This window comes from Brachyistius frenatus, unplaced genomic scaffold (assembly GCF_029030835.1).
Source record: "Brachyistius frenatus isolate BFR_SWC_R1_liver_20210118 unplaced genomic scaffold, ASM2903083v1 Contig_135, whole genome shotgun sequence".
NCBI lineage: Eukaryota > Metazoa > Chordata > Actinopteri > Embiotocidae > Brachyistius > Brachyistius frenatus.
In genome coordinates this window covers 313,226-333,613 of record NW_027210734.1, presented here as the reverse complement: position 1 = coordinate 333,613, position 20,388 = coordinate 313,226, and the positions used below count along the sequence as shown (strand labels likewise).

Genomic DNA, 20,388 nt, shown 5'->3' with positions numbered 1-20,388 from the left:
TACTTTGTGACAATTTAAAGCCAGGAAACGAGTAGCACAGGTCAATTACTTTACTCAGTTTAAATCTCTGTTGGCATCATGTCATTTGCCATTGAAAAGAAAACCTGGAGTCATTCTGTGGTTTGTTGCATGCTCAGCTGCTTTTTCCAGCGGCTGCGTCTAATTGCGTCTCTTTTCAAGGTGCTTTTCCAGCAAAAATAATAAGGAAGCTCCCAATAAGTAACATGCAGGATGTTTCCCAGGGGGCCGAAAGTTCCTGCAGGGCTTTGTGATTTGTGTTTCTACAGCCGGGCCAAAAAGTCCCGGGAAGATCAAGCAGATGAATTTGATGATTTATCGAAAGCACAACAAGAGTCACATTCGTTGGAAAAATAGACGGCAAAGCCGAAAGTCTCTGGAGACTTAAAAATCTTACTTGTTGACGAATTAATGACGATCGAAACCCCCAGAAGTTCCTTGACCTTCAAAAAAATACTGCCTCCTTAATCGGGTCGTTTTTTTGGGGAGTAAAACTGTCTCCCTAAAACTCCACGTAGACTCTGGAGCCTTTTGGTGGAACTGCATCTGAAGCCTGTGAACTCTCGCTGCCTCATTGCTTCATGTGATGAACTTAGTTTGTGGTATTTCTTCTATTTGTCTACTTCTTCTTCAGCTGTTTATATTTCAGAGCAGCCAGTGAAAAAAAATTAAATCTCCCCTGAGGGAGTGTCTGATGTTGTTACAGAGCAAATGTGTCACTGTTAATATCAGTGAAAACAAGCGATTTACAGTGGGTACGGAAAGAATTCAGACCCCTTTAAATTTTTCACTCTTTGTTTCATTGCAGCCATTTGCTAAAATCAAAAAAGTTCACTTTATTTCTCATTAATGTACACTCAGCACCCCATCTTGACAGAAAAAAACAAATGTAGAAATTTGTGCAAATTTATTAAAAAAAGAAAAACTGAAATATCACATGGTCATAAGTATTCAGACCCTTTGCTCAGTATTGAGTAGAAGCACCCTTTTGAGCGAGTACAGCCATGAGTCTTCTTGGGAATGATGCAACAAGCTTTTCACACCTGGATTTGGGGATCCTCTGCCATTCTTCCTTGCAGATCCTCTCCAGTTCCATCAGGTTGGATGGTGAACGTTGGTGGACAGACATTTTCAGGTCTCTCCAGAGATGCTCTATTGGGTTTAGGTCAGGGCTCTGGCTGGGCCAGTCAAGAATGGTCACAGAGTTGTTCCGAAGCCACTCCTTTGTTATTTTAGCTGTGTGCTCAGGGTCATTGTCTTGTTGGAAGGTGAACCTTCGGCCCAGTCTGAGGTCCAGAGCACTCTGGAAGAGGTTTTCTTCCAGGATATCTCTGTACTTGGCCGCATTCATCTTTCCTTCAATTGCAACCAGTCGTCCTGTCCCTGCAGCTGAAAAACACCCCCATAGCATGATGCTGCCACCACCATGTTTCACTGTTGGGATTGTATTGGGCAGGTGATGAGCAGTGCCTGGTTTTCTCCACACATACCGCTTAGAATTAACGCCAAAAAGTTCAATCTTGGTCTCATCAGACCAGAGAATCTTATTTCTCATAGTCTGGGAGTCCTTCATGTGTTTTTTGTCAAACTCTATGCGGGCTTTCATATGTCTTGCACTGAGGAGAGGCTTCCGTCGGGCCACTCTGCCATAAAGCCCCGACTGGTGGAGGGCTGCAGTGATCGTTGACTTTGTGGAACTTTCTCCCATCTCCCTACTGCATCTCTGGAGCTCAGCCACAGTGATCTTTGGGTTCTTCTTTACCTCTCTCACCAAGGCTCTTCTCCCACGATTGCTCAGTTTGGCTGGACGGCCAGGTCTAGGAAGAGTTCTGGTCGTCCCAAACTTCTTCCATTTAAGGATTATGGAGGCCACTGTGCTCTTAGGAACCTTGAGTGCTGCAGAAATTATTGTGTAACCTTGGCCAGATCTGTGCCTTGCCACAACTCTGTCTCTGAGCTCCTTGGACAGTTCCTTCGACCTCATGATTCTCATTTGCTCTGACATGCACTGTGAGCTGTAAGGTCTTATATAGACAGGTGTGTGCCTTTCCTAATCAAGTCCAATCAGTTTAATTAAACACAGCTGGACTCCTATGAAGGAGTAGAACCATCTCAAGGAGAATCAGAAGAAATGGACAGCATGTGAGTTAAATATGAGTGTCACAGCAAAGGGTCTGAATACTTATGACCATGTGATATTTCAGTTTTTCTTTTTTTAATAAATTTGCACAAATTTCTACATTTCTGTTTTTTTTCTGTCAAGATGGGGTGCTGAGTGTACATTAATGAGAAATAAAATGAACTTTTTTGATTTTAGCAAATGGCTGCAATGAAACAAAGTGAAACATTTAAAGGGGTCTGAATACTTTCCGTACCCACTGTAAATATGTCACTTCAGGATCTGGCCGATTGTGATGGCCATATTTTAATATTTATGTGTTAACAAAATCCCAATTAATATTTTTAGATAACGTTTTTTATTGTGTTTATTGTTTTAAAAAAACAACACCTTTATATTCCTGGTTATTTTTAAATTTGTGGTGCTAAGTCGAACCTATGAGGCACTGTACGCACGGTCACGCACGTTTATTTGTTTGTTTGGCTTTATACATCGCTGTCAGGTCATATTACTGTCAGATAAATACGAGTAGTCCACCAAAATATCAGCAGGTGAGTTTAAAGGGCTGTAATGTGTTTTCTAGCATTTTATTGAAGATAGGTGATCTCCAAAATATCACCAGCTGTCACCTCTTTTCAACAGCCAATTGGCTTGTAGCAAAGTCAGGTGGAGGTGTGACGGGGTCTGAGAGCTGCACAACTAAGTGGAAACAAGTCCAACACCGTAACGTACGTGCACGGTAGAAAATACCCCAAAAACTAAACAAAATTGTTGCCATGTTTTTTGTTTACATCAGGCTAATCAGGATGTTGTAATGATGTCCTTGTTTCTCCGGTGCGCCCTCTAGTGGAGTCCTCCAGTAACACGCAAACACAAAAGGCAATTGTGGTCGATAACGTTCAACGGTTGTAAACATGTGGTTAAAAAAAACAAGTATGTCTCCGGCCTTCGGTGCGGCACCCCACTGTTTTCTTTAGATTATAATTTTTTTTTAAATTTAATATATATTGAAATCATTATAGTCCAGAATTACGTGAAAATGTCTAGTATTTAGTCCGATAACTGAATCAACGAATGGCTCCAGAAACCCGGGAAAACTGCTGTTCCTGCAAATAAACAACTAGGATCCTCCAAGAGTTTCAGTTTATATCAACATGCTTCAGAGAAAACCTTCAAAACACTCAAAAAAGTGCTTTGTTTGAGTTCATTTTGTCATTTCAACTATAAGAACTACAGCCTCGTTTCTTTTTACACCAGAGTGGAAGAAAACAAACCGTGAGACTTCAGATGAAACAACAAACTATCTGGACAGAACTAATCGTGTTGAGCGCTGGTCGTTCTCGTGGAGTTTGTTTTCCTCCGTCCGGCTGCTTCAGCGTGTTTTGAACGACGTCTGTTGTTTTCCACCTGTAGCCGAGCGACGGTGCCGCTCGTGTTTCGTTGCTTCAGAAACAGCTGAACGTGTGACGACCTTCCGTGTTTCTTATCTGCAGTCGAGCTCATTCTCGGTCGGCTAATCTCATCGGTCGCGCTCCTGAGACCGTGTCGAGGCCTGAGCACTGGCTTTAACTAGAGTGTGTGTGTGTGTGTGTGTGTGTGTGTGTGTGTGTGTGTGTGTGTGTGTGTGTGTGTGTGTGTGTGTGTGTTGAGCATTGAGCTCCACCCTGTGATTAACAGCGAGCGGTTGGTGAGTTTCATCAGATTTAGCCATTAATGACAGGACGTCCATGCACCTGCTCATTATGTGGTTTTCTACGACACAGAAAATGCTCATTTCTGATTGGTTGGCAGGTGTTTATGGAGCAGCCTGGACATTGGACAGTTTTACCATACTTCTGAGTCAAATATATGTGTGTGTGTGTGTGTGTGTGTGTGTCTGTATATTAGATTACCATAGCAACAATACTGATGCAATATATTGATTTTTTTTTTTTTATTTTTTTGAGTCACTCCTTGATTTCTGATCAGTGACCTTCTCAATTAGCAGTATGATGATCTCAGTTTTAAATAGTGTCACATTTTAGACACTCTCCGTCTGAAGGGTTGAACTAGTGAGAGGAGGCTTAGAGTAACTCGCCACACACACACACACACACACACACACACACACACACACACACACACACACACACACACACACACACACACACACACACACACACACACACACACACACACACACACACACACACACACACACACACACACACACACACACCCACCCTGCTGAGTCATCAGTCTGTACTCTGTACAAACACATCCATTCATTCACTCTCAGGGTTTGGTCCGTGTCTTAAGTGGGTTAAGATCCTATTGAGCCAGCTGTCGAGCAGTCGGAGACGCGTTCCCCGAAGAGTTGTTTACGATGTCATAACTGAGATTCTTCCATGTCAGCAGTTTTTTAGCTAGAAACCATACTTTCCTGCTCTTACTCCTCCTCTCTTGTAACGCCGTCGTCCACTCTGAAGTGACATTTATACACAAGTAATGCAACAAGGACACATGACGCTGGTGTATTTTCTGTTGGGCTTCAAAACAGGAAGTCGACCAGTTGAATCACCAACCAGAGACCCCTGAGTCAAGTTGAGCCGCAGACAAACATCCAAAGCAGTGCTTGTTCTCTTCATCACAGCTTCTGGCGTTCTGCATGGCTTGTCATCAGATATTTTAGTTTTAACTTTGAGATCATTCAGAGGCCACAAAAGCAGTATTTCACCTATTTGAGGATTTTTTTTTTTATATCCCCGAAGAGATGAAAGATTCAAATATTCTATGTAATGGAATGATTTTTAGAGGCTAAATAATGTCGAAGTAACTCCTATTTCACTATTTTAACCTTTTGTAGATGCTGAAGATGGTAAAAAATTTCTAATATTTAATATTTTGAAGGGACGAGAAGGATTTAAAAAAAAAAAGTAAACCCAACTGTGTCTTTAATGAACTGGAGACCTCTCAGGTTTAACTCAGGACCCCTGAAGTGGGCCTATTTGGCATTTATGTGCAACATATTCAACTTTTGTGCTCCAAACAGATGTGGAGCACATCCTCCCCTCCAGACGCTGCACGGGGGGGCTAACGTGCTAATCTCAGCTTGTACACACACTGACGCTCGTGAAGTCGCAGCTGAACGTAACGACGAGCCTCTGATTCATCACTATCGTGATCCCAGTTCTGATGGAAGAACTTGTTGTTTCTGTGATGTTATTTGCAGCCAGTTCGCACTGTGTGTGTGTGTGTGTGTGTGTGTGTGTGTGTGTGTGTGTGTGTGTGTGTGTGTGTGTGTGTGTGTGTGTGTGTGTGTGTGTGTGTGTGTGTCTAAAGAAAGCAGTCGTTGGCGTCAGACCTGCTCGTCTATTGTACAAGTCGGGCATTTCCTGGTCAGCAGGATGAAGGGTGAAGGAATCTGAGCTTTACACAGGTGCGTGTGTGTGTGTGTGTGTGTGTGTGTGTGTGTGTGTGTGTGTGTGTGTGTGTGTGTGTGTGTGTGTGTGTGTGTGTGTGTGTGTGTGTGTGTGTGTGGGGGGGGTGAAGGGGGGCTGTTTTGTTAGCACAGAGCACAGGAAGCGCTGCAATCACTAAAACAGGGGGGGATTGTCCACACGCAGAATCAGTTGAATGAATCTTTGAGAGGAAGATACCTTTTTGTTGTTGTTGTTGTTGTTGTTGCTTCAGTTTGGTGGTTTTCTGTATTTGTTCAGTCTTTTCCAGTCTCGCTGTAGATAATCCAAATGCAAAAATGTCAGACAGTGCGAGAAAGACGACACACACTGCTGGAAAGGAAAAAAAAAAAAAAAAAAGTCAGATTTGTAGGTTTCCTGACAGAAAACTGAACATATTTTAGTATTAGAGGAACCAAAAGTCACCTTCAAATATAATGTGTGTTTTCCACTATTTTCTGACATTTTGTTTTGTTTTTTCAAACAGTAACTGTAAGAACAAGTACAGTGTACAATTATGCATGACTTGTTGCTGGCTTTTCCACATTAATATCTTTTCATATTTGTCTTAAAATTTGTCTTTATTTAGGTTTTTTTTGCTGAATTCGTCTTTTGATGGTCGGATTTGTTTGATTGAATTGTTGTGCAGCAACTTTCTGTTCTGTTTAAATGTGCTATAAAGAAAAACTGACTTGACTTATTACTTAATGTAGCATAAAAAAAATGGGCCTCAGCATGAACTGCTGTCATGGCTGTAAGCGCTCCTGAAGCGGACCTGCTCAACGGTGTTGAAATGTGCAGCGGGGTGATGAACGCTGCAGCGGCGCCCTCTAACGGAGACTCATCGTAGATGCAGCCGGGTTCCTCACTTTTCCTCTCCTCTTCCACCCTGGAAGCGTTTTAATTAGTCAGTAATTACAGCTTCAAGTTAGCCGCTTCTTATTTTCAGCTTCCTTTACGTTCTTCTATACATGAATCCGCCTGCGGGGACTGTAATCAGTTTGCTGTAATGACTGAGCACGTCTCGTCCTGTGAGACGTTTCAATTAGAAAAAAGTCATTTTGATGTAGAACCAGCAAACAGCTCCAGGACTTTGTTGAAACATCAGATTTTTTTGTACATAAGGCACATAATGCACAAAAAGATATATTTTGTCATTTCAGCTGTTTTTGTTTGTTTTTGACGTGAAATTGTCCACAAAAAGTTGACCCCCCACCAAAAAAGGGAATCATTTCAGTTTGAATGTGTAAAATCCCAATTTCAAAAAGCAACCACAGGCTTCGGAGGATATTTCCTCACCTGTCGTGGTCTTTTTGTTTCCCTCCAGGTCGGTGTACGACGGTCAGGAACATGGCCTCTTCATGGAGAAGCTGGACGCTCGGATCAGGAACCACGACCGAGAGATCGAGAAGATGTGTAACCACCACTTCCAGGGCTTCGTGGACTCCATCACCGAGCTGCTCAAAGTACGAGGGGAGGCGCAGAAGCTGAAGGTGAGGAGGGATGAAGAGGAGGCGAAGATTAATATTCAATTCAATTCAATTTTATTTATATAGCGCCAAAATCACAACACAGGGTATTTCATGGCACTTCAACACATTAAAGTCCTTTACAGCAGAACTTTACAACATTACACAGAGGATCCCAACAATTCAACAATTCCCAGATAAGCTAGGAGGGAAAAAACTCCTCTTTAAGGGAGAAAAACCTCCAACAGAACCAGGCTCAGAGATGGGCGGAGCATCTGCCTTGGCCGGTTAGTGGTCAGAGGAGAGCAGAGAGAGAAAAGGACAGCATAGTCATGAACTGTTGGTGGGCCGACAGTCACAGAGCAGAGACATGCAGCTCCATGACGGGACATCTGCAAAAGAAAGAACAGAAAGTACACGAGTGAGGGAACTGAATGGAGGCAACAGACAATAAGAAGAAACTATGGGAGAGAAAAAGCATGAAGTTAATGAGATGTGATGGTGAGATATGAGTGGAAGGAAGATGTGGAAGAAATGGATGTACGAGAAACAGATGCAGAAAAACTGAAGGAAAGGAGAATCCCTGATATCTTTTTTTGTCTCTCAGAGTCAAGTGACTGCGACCAACAGCCGTCTTCAGGATGATGGAAAAGAGGTGAGTTAACGGCTTCGTAGATATCAATACTGTCTGATCAGTACTTCCTGGACGTGTCATCACCTCCTCTTCCTCCTCATCTTCCTCCTCCAGCTCATCAGTTCTATGGAGGACCTGAAACGGTGTCGAGTGCAGCAGAGAAACATCGCCACCACCATCGACAAGCTGACACACTGCCTGCCAGGTGACACGCAAACGTACACTTCTGTCTGTGTCGGTAAAAGAGTCCCAAATGTTTCTTCCAGTTTCTTTTCATTCATTTTTTTACGGAGAGAAAAGTTCAGTTTTGTTCCGTAGAAAAAGATGAAGGTTTTCAGTTGGGACTGTTTTCAGACGACCTTTTATTTTCACAACGTTTATGTCATCGTCACACTTCTCAAAAACAGATTGCTGATGTTTTTTCCTTCGTGTCTTTGTGCTCCTCAGTCCTGGAGATGTACAGCAGACTGCAGGAGCAGATGAGGGCCAAAAGGTTTGTCAATGAGTCTTTGTTTCTGACATTCATCGACGCCGAGGGACCGACAGGTCGGAGTTCAAACGAAACCCGGAGAGAGAGGCAGCTTCCTGATTGCTGCAACTCGTCACTTCCTTTAAATCACGGCCGAAGATGTTTCTGTTCATGAAATAAGGACTCATTATGTTCTCCGGTGTTTCTATTGAACTCTTTTTTGTCTCGAGGCCTTTTTATGTCTTTTGTAAAAGCCCTTTTGAACTGCCTTGTCGAAACCTGCCTTATAGGAACTCTCCTTTTTTTTTTCTCTTTCTCAAGTTGAAACATCCAAAAATTCTCCAAACCACTTGTGGTGACTCAGGTTATTATCCTGAGATATCACACCAAATCTGATAAATGCTTGCTTGATATTTAAATAAAGCGTTCCATACCGCCTTCCTTTAAAATCAATCAGTGCTCTCGGGACACTTTGTGTCTTCTCTACTGGCCACTAGGTGGAGCCAGAGCTCTTGGAACGGGACCTCGGATCGTATCGTTCTCCTTCCTTCTCCCCTCGGGAGTCGGCTCGCTCATAAAATAAGTTGTTTGTGTTTCTCCTTCTCACGGAGAGCAGGCCGAGGTCAGCCAGGGCCGAGTCAAAGTCAAATAGATTTTAACCCTGAATTTAAAAACGAGTTAAATTACAAATCAACTGAAGAGACTGAATGAATACGTGATGTCGTCCTTTTACACCTGGTGTGTGTGTGTGTGTGTGTGTGTGTGTGTGTGTGTGTGTGTGTGTGTGTGTGTGTGTGTGTGTTCCTGCAGGTACTACCCTGCGCTGCGGACCCTGGAGCAGCTGGAGCAGACGTGCCTCCCCGGGCGGGTCAGTACCGCTTCTGCTCCATCATGGCGGAGAACATCCCCAAGCTGATGACGCAGATCCGGGACACGGCCATGACGCAGCTCAGAGACTTCCTGGAGAGCATCCGGAAACACTCGGACAAGATCGGAGAGACGGCCATCAGACAGGTACACACACACACACACACACACACACACACACACACACACACACACACACACACACACACACACACACACACACACACACACACACACACACACACACACACACGAATCTGTGGACAAACACCTTCAGAAGCAGTTTTTCTGAACTTGATTACATTTGCTTGTTATTGGTGGAGAAGTCTTCTTCTGACTACCAGTTTCCAGTTGTTATACACACAGTTGCGACCTGTGTGTGTGTGTGTGTGTGTGTGTGTGTGTGTGTGTGTGTGTGTGTTGTTGTTGTTGTTGATGATGATGATAAGGACTGTGGAGTGTCACTGGCCGGTCTGACTTCAGACCAGGTTGTTTGCTCTTCATCATGTCTATCTGTGTGTTAATCAGAAGCAGGCTGTGTGTGAGTGTGTGTGTGTGTGTGTGTGTGTGTGTGTGTGTGTGTGTGTGTGTGTGTGTGTGTGTGTGTGTGTGTGTGTGTGTGTGTGTGTGTGTGTGTGTGTGTGTGTGAGAGAGTGTTTCTCTTGCTCTTTGGTTCCACTGCCAGTAAACAAGTTTGTCAGCGCTGCAGGAGACGGCGTGGCTTGTCAACGAACATGCACACACACACATGCACCACACGCACACGCACGCACACACACACACACACACACACACACACACACACACACACACACACACACACACACACACACACACACACACACACACACACACACACACACACACACACACACACACGCAGAGACCTGAGTCTTTCAGCTCTTACCTCATTGTTTCTCTGTTCTCCAAGGCCGAGTGTGTCTGTTTGTGTGTTTTGTGTTCTCTCGTGGCATCCATAGCTCAAAGTGAGGGCTCCTGTTTATTTGTGCGCCTCCATTACGCTGTTACACGGAGGGACGGGAACGAGGACGGAGCGTCCGACGACGGACAGATGAGCGGACGGGGACTCGGCCGTGTCGTATATTATAATCAGCACTTCCTTTGTTAATACTTGTAGATTTGGACGTTTAGGAAACACAGAGTCATCACATCAGCGTGACAGTCTGAGACACACGAGGCCTTCGTCTCTTTTACAGCACAGAACTGTCCTGCAGCTTCACTGCTTTTCCTTCTTAATCGCTTGTGTTTTGCTGCCAATACAAAGTCAGGAAGTTATCAGACATTCAGGACATTTTTACCAGATAACAGCTTATTTCACACATATATTACCTCTAGATAGCAGTTTACAGCTTTTGTTTTAGGAAAAACCAACAAGAAGCGAACTTGTTGTGTTTGTCCTCTAGATGTCACTAGAGGATCGCTTTTCATTCATAACGCTGCTGCTCCTGGTTGACAGCAGTTTTTTTTTTTGAAAGCTGTACCTTCTGGAGAAACAGGGCTTGCTGATGAGTACGACAACGATGTGAACTGAATTCTTGTGGCCTCCACGGTCGCCGGATCTCAACCCACTCGAACAACTCAAATGTCAAACTTTCCATCATCGAAAACAACAAATGAAGAAATGTTTTTCTTTCAATTTGTCACTCAAGAACATTTGTGTAATTCCACTTCATTGCAACTTCTTTAGGTCAGCAGATTAATAGTTTAGACTTTGTACATACTCATTGATATTGTACATCCATTCTTACTGAGAGCTTCTCTCTCAGACGACATCGAACATTTCCAGGAAATAACCAACCTGTCTTTTTGTTTAACAAACAAGGTAATCCAACGACTCACTTCCTTCTTGTAACGGTCACATGACCCCATGACTGCTCGTGTGTGGTGATTATATTGGTTGACCCGACCCGAATCAACAAAATCACAACCAAGAAAATCTCATTTTCAAACTTATTCTGCCAAATGTGGACAAAATTATTATGTAAATGCAAGATAGCAGTGTTTCCTGAAAACAAAATGTGAACGAACTCATAGAACTGCAGTTACGTCCAGTAACTACGATTTATTTAATTGCTGTGAATCCTTTTCATTTCAGCTCAGTGGAAGAGTCGCTCATGCATTTTTATGTCGCTTACAGGTCGCACTAAATTGTCTGATGACAACTAAACTCATTACTTAACTGTAAAAAAAAAAAAAAAAGCAAACAAAAATCCCAAAATGTTGCTTTCGAGGGACAAACCAAAATATCAGCATTTTAAGGTAGCAAGTATAAGCGAGTCGTAAGGATGCTAATGTTAGCATCAGGCTAGGAGGGCGCTCTTATTTTTAAAGATAAATCAACACACAAACATACAACTTTTACCATATAAACTTATTTGGTTTTTACTCCCAAGTATGGAGGTGATGGTGATCAAATTGAACCACAATCCTCCAGATGACCCTTGAAAGCGGCCCAGATATCACATCTGCACACTAACAACCCTTCAGTGACCCTCAGGTGGGAGGTCCTTGGACCACAACTGGAGAACTAGCAGCGTAGAAAATCCACTTGCAGTCACTGAGGAAGCTAACCACTAACTCCTCTGACCACTAATTACAAGGGAGATTATGGAGACCCCAGCAGACCTGATACTGATACTGGGATTATGTTGTTGTATCAGATGTTTGGCTCAGAGCGCACACACACTCTCAGTCTCGTAACTCTCTCTCTGTGTGTGTGTGTGTGTGTGTGTGTGTGTGTGTGTGTTTGGACGGACAAATTAGAAGTTCTTCCTTTCCTTTTGTCCCTCTCTTCTGTCCCTCCATCTCGTCCTCTCTCAGACAACGTGTCTCTCTAGTGTGCTCTGTTCCAAATTAGCTCCAAGTCTCCGTACCTCAGCCGTCGTTACACCGAGGATGTGAAAATAAATAGATCTGGGGGAGGAGGAAGAGGAGGTGGAGGAAGAGGTGGGGATGCAGGGAGGAGACGGAGGAGAGCGAAGGGCTTCACAATGGAGCTATTGTCTGCTGCCACATGCCCATGGAGGAGGAGGCGGAGGAGGAGGAGGAGGCGGAGGAGGAAGAGGAAGAGGAAGGGGAGGAGGAGGAGAGGGAAGTGGGAAATGGGGGAGAATGAAGAAGACGAAGAAAGGACCAAAGGATGAGGTAGAAGGTGGCAGAGAAAGAGCAATGAAGAGAAGGAGCAGAAGATGCAAAAAATAAGGGGAGGAGAGAAGAGGTTTTGATGTATTGGAAGAAGAAGAGAGGAACATTATGATGAATGAGGGGGAGAGGAAAATGTAAAGGGAGAAAAAAACGTGTGGGGAAAAAACAAAGTACCAGAGTTTGGGGAAAAAGAGGAGAGAGATGGAAAAACTTTGGATACTTCCGCACGAAAAAACGTACTGCTCCTGTGCACAGTTCCCGCGCAACAGGAACAGTCTCCGAACTTTTTTGATCCCCTCCTCGTACTAATAAAGAGATGTGAATATTAAAGGAGGGTGAAGAGGAGGAAGGAAAAAGAAGAAAAAACAACACAAGGTCACTGAATTGGAACCTGGATCAACAACATGATCCAGTTGCGTTGGCCTTCGTCATACATGTGCAGGTGCACGTTCCTGCTACATGCGTCAGTAACATGAACGGAGTAATTTAACCTTTTACTCCATGATTGAGGATCAACAATTTGTAGATTTGATTGCCCTCATAATAATATAAACCTTTGTGCTGTGTCTTTTTTTTTCTCTGCTGAGCATAATTATGCCACTCAAATTGGTTTTCCTGGATCCTGTTTCAGGAAGCCGAAGAAAACCTACATGGAGAAAAAGCAGAAAGGAGAAAAAGAAGGATAAGATATAGTAGAAAGGATTAAAAAGAAAGGAAAGGAGGAGAGGACTCTGAAGCCAGAATCGTCTCCAAATCTCTTTGCCATTCTTTCGTAACTCTCCAGTAATCAGTCATCGCCCTCTTTCTCTCTTAAAATATCCGTCCCTGTCTTTGTCTTTCCATCTCTTCATCTTTCCATCCTTCTTTCTTCTCCTTTTTTATTTTTTTTATTTCTTGTATTCAGCAAAAGACGAGTCCAGAGCTTCTGCTGTGTATTCCGTAGTTACACACACACACACACACACACACACACACACACACACACACACACACACACACACACACACACACACACACACACACACACACACACACACACTCTCTCTCTCTCTAATGGGAAACAGATTGCCAGGCCTGTGAAGTGGAAGAAGATTGATTACCTGTATCTAGTTACTGAACACACACATGCGTGTGCGTGCAGCGAGGGTGGCTGAGGGCACACGCTGGGTCGGTGTATTGAACCATCACAGGCTAAACCAAAATAGACTGTTATGGGTTGTTGTGTCACTCACCCGGCGTGTGTGTGTGTGTGTGTGTGTGTGTTGTCCGCCGAGTAATGCTCCACAGTTCACTGCCATCAGACACCATTATTTCTGGCTGGAGGGTCCGCCTGCCAAAAAGTGATCTATAGTAAGGGATGTCCCGGTCAGGTTTTTGCCCTCCATCCTGATCCGAGTCATTTAATGTGGAGTATTCGTGCATACAGGCTGCCAGAGAGAATTTTGGTGTTTCGCTGCATAAAACAGCTGCACGACGAGTGCAGTTTTAATTTTTTTTTTTTTTTTTTTTTTCCAATGCCGGGCCAAATACAACACCTGTACCTTTGGTAATGAAACCAAAACAGCAACAGGGTTCCCACTCGAAGTCAAATATAAAATTATCTAAAAGCCGAATTTCCACTACCTATATTGACCTTTAACACCTTTTTTCAGTTTGCCTCTTTTTATTCTCCCCTTTTTCAAGTGGCTTGAAAGTGAACTCTGCTGTTTGGTTTTGCAACTAAATTCACGATGTTAAAGTCAACAGATGCTCATCAAAATGTGGTCAAATTGTTGGTAGTTAAGCCCCCAACCCCTCCACACACTCTTTTCTCCTCCTCCCCCTCCTCCTCCTCCTACGTCTGCTCTCGGTCCTGCACTCCTTCGCTCTTCCCCGTTTCTAATGGGGTGTTTTTCGACATGAAATGACGTACATCCCCACACTTGTGCTTAAAGCGCCGCACCGAATGCCCTCTCCGAAGGAAAGAAGGCGACAAAAGACGGGGTTAAAAAGGGTTCTGTTGGCGGCAGGACCCAGTATTGTGTGACTGGTAAGAATTCACCTGTCAAAGAATGCCGGAGCTGAATTCAACCACGTCGTTGACGTAGGTGCTGACGTTTGAATGTGCAGCTTCACATACTTCAGCAAAGATACTTTTCTGTGTCGGCCATTCCTTCGTTCATGTCGGCCTTTATTTCTTTTGAGGTCCGGCTATGAAAACGTGTAAGAAAGGAAGAAGCTGACTGAATGGAGTGTTTAAAAAAAGAGGAAAGCTTGCACTCTTCACTTTGGGGTTTGACGTCTGGTTCTTTTCTTGTCTTCAGTCGCTCTTTTTTTTTTTTTTTTTTTTTTGTTAATTTAAATTTAGCAAAAAACACTTTTCTTTGAGCGGTTGTTTGTTAAACATTCTTTGCAGCTTTGTGACCTTTTGTTCACAGGAATGAGACTTTCCACTGATTTTGTTTGTCCTTATTGTCCTATATGACTCATTAGTCTACTGTGTGTGTGTGTGTGTGTGTGTGGGGGGGCATTAGATCAAAGATGGCATTGTGTTTTTTTTTCCAGCATCTCTTGATATTGTGTTCTCCTGGGCCTGTGCCTATCCACCCTCGAAAGCACACCAGTTTTTCTCATCATCGTTGTCATTAATGACTCAAATCGAGCCGCTCGAAGCCTCTGACGCATTTATTGACGTCCCGTTCGACAGATTTAAGCGTCACGAGGTAGCCTACGTGCTGGCGCCGGCTGAGCAAAAAGGAAGCGATCGCAGTCGATTTTTCAAAAGGACCTGAGGCGGATCAGGGTGTGGATGGAAAGATGCACTCAGATCTGAGAGGGTTCCTCCCTCCACCCACTGTAACGAGGGTTCCCACAGAAATATTTACCACGAAGGAGCCCCGGCGTGGGAATACAGATCTGAGAGTAAAAAAAACAAAAAAAGAAGCCTCCAAACAGAAATCAGACATATTTAACGCAAAATAATGACTTAAATTCAAATGTATTAAGATAAGATCGAGATGAGAGGACTCGCCCACCTCTACAGTAAACCAGCCTTTGTTTTTATTTTGTTTTGGATACGAGCTTCCATTAATTTCTAACCAAAACTTCCTGTTTTTTTAATATTTTTTTTCCAATCAGTTTTAGTTTTGGAAATTCCCGATCGCACAATGCCGCGGTGTATCATTTCCCATAATGCTCCTCAAATAGCAGCGCAGACACCGGACGGTTCGCCTCAGACGTTACCGCACGTCGTATTGTTCTGTGGAGAATCTTTCCATTTCCTTCTGCATCTGCCCCGCCTTTCTTTTTAAAATGAGGTTTTTTTTTTGGGTCATTGCAGCTTGAACCAAAACACATGTATCATATGTTTAGTCAAAGTGTGGATTTATGTTGCCTCAGTTTCTGCATGATTTAGTTTTTATCTGTAATTTTGTGGTCAAATTTAGCCCCCAGAACAGCTGAAAGCGAAGGTTGTGTTAAAACAGATCAAACGTGTCCGTGTCCTCGACACTCATCTTGTGTGCTTTGTTTTGGGTTTCATTGACTCTTCATCCTTCCTGTTCTTCCCTTCCTGCCTTGCTCTGATGTTTTTCGTCGGTGCTTTGGTAAATCACTTTTATAGGTCCTTTTCCAAAAGGGGGGTTTTCATGGGACGAGGAGTGGCTCGAAGGTCTCGACCTGTGACGTCGTAGAACCGGACAGAATTTCGTAGCTTTTTCCCAAAAATTGTCTCTAAAAAGGGGAAAACTGTTCTTGTCTGTATTGTCCTGGAATCCCTGTTGTTTGCTATGTGCTATGAAAGGACCAGTACCAGTACATGTGAGGACAGATACAGTATCAGTGTTATCGGTCAACATCTGGTTTTGGTGTCAAAATCAAAGAGTTTCCTCTGTTTTGCTCTGAAGCTGAACGCAGCTCGTTCCTCATCCTCCTCTGTGGAACCTGAAAGGGGTTCTGGGAAATGTAGGAAGTAACTGACACAGAGGGGAAACAATGCGGGTTTGAATCGTTGATTTCTGATGTACATTTCTGTTGTTGTGCTTCAGGCCCAGCTTCAGCGCTCGTTAGACAGCTCCGTCTCCACGCAGCCGAGGGCCCTGATTGGCCGACGCAGCAGAAAGGAGGCGGCGGCGGCGACGGAGAGCGACGGGCAGGGTGGCAGCCCGGTGTCCGAACAAGACTCGGGCATTCTGGATGTGGAGGACGAAGAGGAGGATGATGAAGTGAGAAAAATACAAGCACACACACACACACACACACACACACACACACACACACACACACACACACACACACACACACACACACACACACACACACACACACACACACACACACACACACACACACACACACGACATTCTGTCCCTTTCGTACATTATAGCAGATGACCTGAAGCAGAGAAGACTGGCAGCTGTCTTTCCAAAGGACACCTGGGTTACACTCTCCCCCTTTAAACTGCATGTACACCCCCCCCCCACACACACACACACACACACTGTCCATACATGATTGGCACCCAGTTCAGTTTGGAGACAAAGTTCAAACCATGAACTCGTGTTGTTACAGCAAAAAAAAGAAAAGGACACAGAAGGCATTTTTGACACTGAACTCTCGGAGTCGTCCCTCGCGGGGATCAAAGTTCCTCCCGGCAGCCCTTGTTGTTCCCTCTCAAGGAAAAGCACAATTACAATGAAGCAGGAGAGAATAGAGCTGAACTTGTCACCCCCCGCGCGCTGCCATTCTGTTTTAAGGTCCCCGTCGTCCCCTCGGCTTATTTACGTCCTGTAAACTCGACTCAACCTTCTTCACGGGAAGACCTTGGCTCAAACAAAGGCCTGACCCCGCGGTCGCCAGGGTTACAACCGCGTTGGCGCCGACGGCCGCTAAGATGCCAACCGTCAGCGTCCCGTCTCCTCACGCCAACCCCTGCCACGTCTCTCCCTTTCTTCCCCTTCCCTTCGTTTACGGTTGTCCCCTGTGTCTCTGAAACCTATTTTGCTTTGCTCCCTTTGTTCTTCTCATTTTCCTTTTTTTCTCATTTGTTTTTCACTCCTCTCTATTTTTTTTAACGTCACCCTCTTCCTTCTAAACTTTTATGTTACTGCAGGTTTTCATTTGTCTTTCGGTCTCTCGTTCATATTTTAGCTTCCAGTCTTAAAGCTCCACCGACCTGTTTGTGTCGGTCTTTTTCTGTCAGCATCCCTCCGGTTCTCCCTCCTCTCCCTCCTCTTCCTCTCTTCCTCCTCTCTGTCTCCGTCCACCTCTGTCTTTAAGTGGTACAGCTCTTTGTTCTTATTGTTTCGGGACTCTCTGCGTGTTTGTGTGCGGTTACATCAAAGCTGGCATTGTGCTGCGCCTCCAGTGATTTTTACAGAAAGCAAACTTTACAGAGGGCAAGAGGGCAAGTTTTTTTTTTGGTGTTTTTTTTTTAACTTTGTGTTTGTGAAAATGGGTAAATTGCCACCATGTTGTTCTCTGAAGACAGAGGATGTGGGCAGGGAGGAAGGGACGGTGAGATGGTGAAAAAACAACTGCTGATGCTGTTGGAAGACGTACAACCGTAAAAACTGGACTTAATTTGAGCACGTTTGTCTTTATTTGAGTTCCTCTTAACCAGATACGAGGAACGAGTCTGTAAAACATCCACTTCACGGCTGTAGAAGAAGAAATGCCCAGTTTAGACCCACTGATTTTAAGATGAGCCCATTTTTTTTTTTTTAAAGTGACCTCACCACATGTATGAGGTCATTTCCACTTAAATTAGTGATTTTTTTTTTCTTGGTGAGCTAAAATTAACAAAAAAAAAAAAAATGAATTCAGTATTATTTATACGTTTACTATACTTATACTTATTACCTCGCTTTAAGTCTGTAATTCAATCTAAAAAAGCAGCATTTTCTACTTGTTTCAAACCTTTAAACACTTCTCTTGTCTTATTTCTCGACTGAAAGTAGCTGATTTTAAGATTTGCGAAGTTTATATGATTGAAATAAGTTTGTTGCGTCACGTGGAGTCTGAATGTACAAACTGTTTCTCCGTGCAGGTCCCAGGAGCTCAGGACTTGGTGGATTTCTCTCCGGTCTACAGCTGCCTGCACATCTACACTGTGCTGGTGAGTTCCTGCTCTTCTTTCATCTTCACGACTTTAACCTCTCACCACAGTTTCCTTCTTTCCTCTTATATAACCCACCTCCAATACTGTATCTCCACCCGCTCCACGCACATGATCACTAACTGAAATGTATTGACGTTCCCGGAGCTCAAATTCAGAACAATTCTGTCTGAATCTCAACATCCAGAGTCAAGAATGAAGCTTTAACTTCAGTGGGTTTAATTTTATTAACTTTTTTTCACATCTTACTTCAGAACAAATACTTGTTGTTGCTGAAAAGTCTTTTCTACTGGTTGTTATTGACAAGATGAGTGAATTTGAACCATTATCAACTTTGTTTTTGATTAAATAGAATAATAAAACAACAAGAAGTTGTATATAACTTTATATTGTCATCTAATGTCTCTTCTGCTTTTTTGTGCTGTTTTTTTTTTTTTAAATCAGATTTAGTAAATTTAACAGCTGATAAATTTAGATACTTTCTATTATTCATGCAACATATATGTCAAGTCAGTATTGGAAACCCTCCTCATTGATCTGCACCATGACCTCTAACGACCTCATGCAGCCAAAGACAATAAGAGGACGGTTGGACGAACGGCCCGTTGCCTCGTCTCACCCGGCTGGAGTGTGTGTGTGTGTGTGTGTCTGGGGGGGGGGGGGGGGGGGGGCTCTCTGGCAGGGCAACAGGAAGTGCGCGAACTTTGACAGGAAAGAGAAAGTGAACAGGCAATAGAGCGATGAAGGGACGGAGGAGAAGAAAAAAGAAAAATAAGCAAGCATGGTTGAGGTTAGAGAGGATGTCGAGGGATGAATGTGTTTGGGAAGGAGGAAAGGTTTGATGTTAGAGGAGGGTTGAAGGTTAGAAGAGGTTCGGACAGGTGTTAGAGGGTGCTGCTATATTTAACACGTCCTCCATCTCAAATCAAACACCAAAACACAATGAAACACATCATTTACAAGGTGATTATTGACCGGCGAAGACCAGCAATTCATTTTACAAATCAGAAGTAGGAGAAGTATGTGCTGTTTAAAAAACCCTTTTGCGTTTCAAGAGGGAGCCGTCGCTGTCTCATTAAAATACCTCGAGACATCGCTTGAGTCAGGTGGGGGAGGGGGGAGAGAGGAGGGGGGGGTTGAGCGAAACTCGGCAGATTGAAAATATGAGGGAGGTTTTTGGTGTAAAGAGCTGGTGGTACGGGAAGGGAAGCGGTGATAATGTGAAGCAGAGAGGAGAAAACAGGGGAAAGATGAAATAAGGAGTAAATTGGAGGCGAATGGGGGGGGGGGCAGGAAGGAGAGAGGAGAGAGTGAATCAGCTAGAGGGCGATAAGGAGGGAGGTCAAAGGGAGGTTAAGGGGTAAAAACAGGAAGAGAGAAGGGGGAGGGGAGGAGAGGAGGAGAGGGGATGAGAGGAGAGGAGAGAAGGGGAGAGGAGAGGAGAGAAGGGGAGAGGAGGGGAGAGGAGGAGGGGAGGGCAGTGCGTTTTGTCTCGGGAAGGTGTCGAAAGGATCGACCTCTCCACCTCTGAGGTCAGTGTCGTGCTCTCCAACTCTCCTCGTTTATTTCCGTGTTATTCAGAACGTTTCTTCGTCCTCTTTGTTCTTTTCGCTGCAAATATTATGTTCACATCGGTTTGAATGACGGGCCGCTGGCAGCAGAGGCGGATTTAAACAGGACGAGAAGAAACGCCAGCTCCGTTTGCTTGTACCGGGGGTTAAAAAGAGGAAAAAAAAATAAAAAATCACAAACACCAGAGCGACTCGTACTCACTCAGGCTCGGAGAGGTTTGATTTATTTTTCTAGCGAAACCTGGACGAGGAATCCCATTTGCAATCAGGACCTCGGCTCTCTCCAGCCTCTCTTTTCCATGTTTCCACGGTTTTCCACCGGCCGCCGAGCACCGAACAATACTCCTTTGTTTGACGCGCTCGCGGCGCACGTTGAGAAATGCGTGCGGAGTCGTGACCGATGTAAACACGGGCTCGAAGCCCGACGCGCTCAGAGGGAAGCGGGAGGTCAAGTGTGTGTTTCTGAACGTCGGTCCAACAGGTGGACTTTCAACACGTCGGTTTGTCACCTCTGACCAGATAAAACCAAACGTTACAAAACCAAC

General features: G+C 44.2%; 1 protein-coding gene across 1 annotated transcript in view; it reads left to right on the top strand.

Annotated features, from left to right (window-relative positions):
- exoc6b (exocyst complex component 6B) overlaps nucleotides 1-20,388 on the top strand; it is a 75,141-nt gene that overhangs the window by 3,070 nt on the left and 51,683 nt on the right. The window contains 8 exon segments of the mRNA XM_069714795.1: nucleotides 6,902-7,067; nucleotides 7,651-7,698; nucleotides 7,792-7,882; nucleotides 8,125-8,170; nucleotides 8,957-9,006; nucleotides 9,009-9,160; nucleotides 16,204-16,380; nucleotides 18,204-18,272. Coding sequence (XP_069570896.1) covers nucleotides 6,902-7,067; nucleotides 7,651-7,698; nucleotides 7,792-7,882; nucleotides 8,125-8,170; nucleotides 8,957-9,006; nucleotides 9,009-9,160; nucleotides 16,204-16,380; nucleotides 18,204-18,272 — 799 coding nt within the window.